We start from the raw sequence: 6,149 nt of genomic DNA, 5'->3' as shown, positions 1-6,149 counted from the left end.
TTTTGCCCCACTGTATGTATATGGCATGGGCATAAGGCTGCAAGTGGAACCAGGTCACTAGTGTTTATTGATGTGGTTGCTAATAGACGCAGCAGGATGAACTGTGACGTGCACAGGGCTTTACTCTCTGCTTAGACTCACTCCAATTCTGCAGAACTGATCTGATGATGCTACGCTGTGAAAATGGATAATGACCCAAAACATACAGTAAAAACAGCCCAAGAATTTCTCAAAGCAAAGAAATGGGATAATAACAGATGGTCGAGTCACCTGATAACCCAATAGAGGAGCTTTTCAGTCACTGAAGACAAAAATGAAGGCAGAGAAACCCACAAACAAGGCCTGGCAGAGCATCACAAGGGAGTCCATGGATGTCCATGTTCATGGGTTCTAAACTTCAGGGAGTCATTGACTCCAAAGAACTCTCACCTTTCTCATTTTAAAGAAAGCTTCTGTTGTCTACCCAAGAAAACAGTACATTGAATATGCACTTCATGATTGGAATAAGCAATGATACAAATAATGTTTTATTCACTTTCATAAAAACTGTTTAGAGTGTCATGTTTCATTAGTGGGACATCGACTTTAAACTCAAACATTTCTCTGTTCTGCCAGTTCAACTCATCCTTTGGTCAGAGAAGAAACAAATGAGAAGAGACTGGTATCCAGTGTCAACAATAACAACTTTATTATCTTCTTTTTTCACCGTTTTGTCTTTGCTGTTTAAAGACAGTGTTATACGAGTATAAATTAAGGGAGAAAATACACAATTTTATTTTTTTTTAAAAAGGGGGAGGAAAAAAGAAAAACCTCAGCTGAATACGCAGTAACACCTGAATACACCTTTGTGTATTTGGGAGTAAGAGTTATCAAGGCAGGTCAGTCACCTCAATCCTGTGCCAGGTCGCTATTGTGAAACATCTCATAATTTCTACCAATCGTATGGATTGTTAATATCACCATAATCTCACCACAAAGCTGCGAGTCACTGTCGAATAAGAAGCAAGGTTTAGTTTAGACAAGGCAAGAAAAATCTCCCCATCTTCGTCGTCATCATCAGCATCAGCCTATTTCTGCCTCAAAACTGAGCAGCACTGAAAAGCAGGATATGTAATGCTGCACGTGCACACAAATCAAACTCGCTATGCACACAAATAGTATGAAAACACCAATATAGGAATAATGGCACCCATTGAGAAGGAAGAAATCAGATCAGAAAATAAAAACAAGAAAATTAAAGCCAAGAATCACATCGTAGTGAATTAAGCATCAGGTTCAGATGAGATGAGATAAACAGCGACGGGGAGGGTTTACATTTGAACCCTCTGAGATCGGGAAGGCAGATGAAGAGGATTATTTAGTCTACAACACACTCTTCTCTTACACTTTGGTTGTGTTTTTTCCCCCTTTCTAAACGAGGCAGACAACGAGTCTTTGAACGAACAACAGCCACAAACTAACAAATCTACACCTCCACCGCTTTATTGCTACAGCTGTCCGATACTGTACAGGCCCTTAAAAGGGACAACTTCAGTAGGCAAGTCACCATCAAGTACTGAGGTCATCTTTTTGTTTGGAAATATATTGATTTAAACCTAAGATGAGCTCTCCATTATCATTCAAAATATAATATGTATTCTCAAATATAAAATAATCTCAAACACAATTTATTAAAGTAAATCTGCAGGGAACCTCCACATTTTCATCATGTTCAAGTGGCGATGTACAATGACAAGTCTTTGATACACATTTATGAAATAGAAAAGAAGGATAGCAGAAAGAAAATGTAAAGAAAAGGCTCAACACTTTGGGAAATGTGCTTATGTGCCTCCTTCTCTCCAACAGGACACATTGTAAGGCTACAGGCAGCAGTCACTTTTTAGGATTAAGAGGACTGGAAACAGGATATAAGCTACCAGCAGCTGGAGATCTGATAAACTAACATGGATCTTATTTGTTTCATTTTTCAAGACAGATTTTGGTACCAAATTTTGGGTACGTTAGGTTTAACTTCCATCTTTAGTTATGTGCAAGACTTCCTCCTGGCACCAAAGTGGCAAACTTCCAGCAAAGATGGAGGTGAAATTTAGAGGGACTGATGGGTGGTCAGAGCCGAGCTACCCCGTTTCCAGTGTTTTTACAGCTAAGCTAAACTGCCGTCTGTAGCTTCATATTTACAACAAGAGAAGGCTTCATCTTCTCATCCAACTCCAGCAAATTTCAAAACAAAATTAATTTCCAAACACTAAATTATTCCTTTTAACAAGTGACCATGCTCATGACAACCACAACTCCAAACTGTAAGAAAACCTTTTGTGTAAATGAGTAAAATTGCCAGAATTCACTTCTCACTATCATTAGTTCACTGCTAAAGAATCAGACAGGTAAACATTAAGAGCTCATATTATCACACTTAAAATTCACTCTATCGGCTAAATCCTAGCATTTCTTCCTTGTGTGAAGGAATTTCTTTTCCAGTGTGTGTGTGTGTGTGTGTGTGTGTGTGTGTGTGTGTGTGTGTGTGTGTGTGTGTGTGTGTGTGTGCTTTACATTTGCATGACCCACACATCAGAGGAAATAACTGAACCACAGCTAACAACATGTTAGTATTAAGAACTATATAAAAAAAACAACTTTATTTTCAGTGTGTTAACACAGTTTTTGGCCAAATTGAGGACACCTCTGAGTTAGTGTCTATCTTCAGGCTCATTTAGTCCCCCCTCTACCCCCTCCTTAACCTCTGCTGTACAGAGAACTCAATAGTCACATTAGTATAATTCTTCTTTTACAATATCATTGTTTTATCACAAAATATTCACACAAATAGGCTGGATGGTAGATACAATACCTCCAAATTCTACATTCCTAACAATAATTACAAAAAAATATCGACTGTTTTTTTTTTTTCTTCAAAACTCTTGTCACTGTAGACTTGTAGTGCACAGGTCAGGGGACTCGTTCCCTTATTCAGTCAGTTAAAGGCAAAAGACTCAGTGTACCTCTGTGAGCTGATCCCAGATCAGCAAGTCCACAAATGGCAAATGAGCTGCAGAGAGCCTGGAGTGGCCGCTCTGGCTTGTCCTCTGTGGCTACAGCTGACTGCAAAGAGGAGCGCTACAGGAACCAGCCCTGTCTGCTTCTATAACCTTTGACCTCCTATCAACTAAAGCCACTGTGGGTTCCTTGGAGTACCCGCTCCAGTCTCAAATTCAGTAACTCCACTGGAAACATCTGGACTACAAACTAGTGAGGGATGGATGCTGTGGAACTAGTGAGAAGAAACCGGTGTGTTCCCGGGTTAATGTTTACTTGTTAATGCCTCAGTGATCGGGCGCAGACTTAATACTTTGTACGATCACTGAAGATGATACTAGTTAAATCGATCACTGATGATATGGTAAGTGTTGCCATGGGAGAGCACCAGAGGACAAGATAGTGTTCATGTACAGAGTGAGATTTTCTCAACATCAACACAGAGATATGTACTAACCTCTAGTCAACCACAGTGAAAAGTGCTTATTCAGGTCTTTGATGGAAATTACCGTGACAGTGATACAAGTGTTTTAATGTCACCACTGCAGTTGCACTAATGTGTTATAATCAAACTACTACTATATAATTTTTCCTAATCAGAGTCACAAATGGAAAATGTTAAGATGACTGAGATCCAATGAAGCATAGAGACAGCTCATATTTCTAATATAACTAACATGAACAGACTAATTGCATGTCCCTAAAGGGAAAACTTAATATCCAGTCCAAATGGAAAAAGGATTACTGCCTTGATGCATATTTCATTAGTTGACATAAACCAATCTCTAGTGGATCAAACAGCTGTAGATTATGGAGACTCAATGTGTTGAAAATGAAATACAAATATATTTAGAATGAATCCGTCTGACGAACCAATACAGAAAATGTATAACAGAACCATAAAAATTTAAAACACATGAATTTAGAAAAAAAAAGATAATACATCATAAAACCTAATATCTGGTTTTATTTCATTCTAGCAGCTTTTAAGACAAAAACCACTTTAACCAAACCTTTAATTTTTTTTTTAACTTTTCCCCCCAGAATATCATCTTCTTCCATAACAACACCGAGTCTGTCAGCTAATTCTGACTTCTAGAGCCCGTTATATCACAAATCAATCACATGGGCTCTGCCCCACTTGTCCTCAGACTTCTTGATGAAAATAAACCTATTTATAAATAAAATATTTAACACTGAATAAAGTAAAACCTGTAAGCCGAGATACAGAGGTTAGTCTGATTCTTTTTCTCACTTTATGGTTATATTAGATACATTTTCTGTAGTTAATTATGTGATTATTTGTACGTTCATTTCTCTGTATTTAATTATGGTTTTTTTTATATTTACTGAACACGTTGACTCTCCATAGTTTATAACACATGCAATCAAAGCTGTGACTATTTCAGAGTCTTCATCCATTACTTTCTATACCTCAGTCACAGACATAGTTTGGCAACCCCCTGACAACTGCCGGTTGCTACGGAAAAATGTGTATCCCTCAACCAGCTTGCTTGCTATCGTCGGGTAAAAATCAGAGAATGCTATACCCACAGGCTCCTTGTGCCTGCTTTGGCTGTTAGCGAAACCCTCTCAGAGTTGTACTGAAAAGGGCAAAACAGACCAGAGAAGTGAAAGTAAAAATTGCATCTGGCGGTTGCAACCAATACAAGGTGCAACTTTTACTTTATGGTTTCAGTGAATTTTCACTCGCTACCACTTGGCAAGTAGTTGGCAAAAAAGTCAACACCCCCCCTTGCAAACTGCTGGTGACTGAGGCAAAGTGCTAGCACATGCTAGCAGCAATCACAAAGGTTTTCAATGCAGCACCGAAAACCTCTTGCATGAACCAATTTCATGCAAGCGTCTGCAACCTCCTGCAACCACTTGCCAACCGATCTCGTAATATACACGCTTCCTTAGTAACCAGTGGTTCCTGGAGGAGGGGTGACCGACTGGTCTCTAGGCCTGTGAATGGAGTTTTAGCAGTCGATCTCACAGCAACTGTCAGCGATCACTCATCAGCCGGTTGGGAAATAAACACACGTTTTCCCTGTGACCGGTGGTTGCTCTAAGCCCGGCTTTAACATATCAAAAGAGGCAAATAATGAGCACTTAAAATGTTTACCATAAAGAAAATGAGGAGGCTAATTAATAAAGTAGGCCCAGGTTAATCTCTGTTGTACTGAATAAAACTGAGGGTGAAGACATTTTTCTTACAAATATTGAAATACTGTTGTGTGTTCTGTTTTTATGTCCCTCTTTATTCTTTTTAATCAGTTTATAATCATGAGCAGCTTTGATGTGGGTTTCTATCCAATTTGGGAAACTCTGTAGTGGAGTGAACACAGAAAAGTGCATTGTGGGTAGCATTTCCGGCACACCAGAGCATCAGGACTGAGCGGGTTAGCTTTACTCTGTGGTGTTACAACTCTGTTACAACTCTGTCACGGCTGTTTGAGTATAGTGTCAAATAGGACTACTCGGGGAACGCCCATAGAGTGTACATTTGGAGGTACAGTGTAATCTGAGAGTGTGCGAAACATACACATTCTCATGTTCACACACAAAAAAAGAAAAAAAAAGGTCCACATGGTGCTCGTTCGCTCCGATGCTTAAGGACCAGAGGTGGTTCACTGTCTCATGAGGTTAGGTGTGATCCCAGAGGAGGTTCCTGGGTTAGAAGATGTCAGGACACAGGCTCCAGTCCTGTCTCTCCTTTGCCTCCCAGTAACCCCCCTTGTACACAAAGCTTGTCTCTCCAGTAACTGAGTCCCTCCTCTGGTAAAACCACAATGGCTGGTAGCCTTCATATTCTCTACCTGTGAGGGAGGAAAAAAAAAAAAAATCACAGGTATTAATCCATTGGTTTGATCCGATTATCCTCTAATGGAGAAGCCACACTCGCAGGCTATTCACACTCAGATCATTTCACCTTCATACAATGCATATAGTAGTGATAAAGAAACAAATGAGCACACATTGTGCAAATATGTCAAAACCTGAAAGGCTCATGGTGAAGGAGCTATACTCAAACTTTTGGAAGTCCCTGAACTAAAAAATGAATCTGTTTCATAAAAAGAGCAGTCAAAACGAAAAACAAGCATATAAAAAAA

General features: G+C 39.4%; 1 protein-coding gene across 2 annotated transcripts in view; it reads right to left on the bottom strand.

Moving 5' to 3' along the window:
* Window positions 1–1,288: 1,288 nt before the first annotated feature.
* osbp2b (oxysterol binding protein 2b) overlaps window positions 1,289–6,149 on the bottom strand; it is a 53,286-nt gene continuing 48,425 nt past the window's right edge. For both annotated transcript variants that reach the window (XM_085425532.1, XM_085425533.1), the window contains exon 14: window positions 1,289–5,855. In XM_085425532.1, the coding sequence (XP_085281658.1) occupies window positions 5,713–5,855 (143 nt within the window). In that variant the 3' untranslated portion in view covers window positions 1,289–5,712. The remainder of the gene's footprint in view (window positions 5,856–6,149) is intronic.

Source organism: Rhamphochromis longiceps, linkage group LG12 (genome assembly GCF_057381845.1).
Source record: "Rhamphochromis longiceps isolate RC_006_pf linkage group LG12, R_longiceps_female_GT1.1, whole genome shotgun sequence".
Classification (NCBI taxonomy): Eukaryota; Metazoa; Chordata; class Actinopteri; order Cichliformes; family Cichlidae; genus Rhamphochromis; species Rhamphochromis longiceps.
This window is presented reverse-complemented; position numbering and strand designations above follow the sequence as displayed.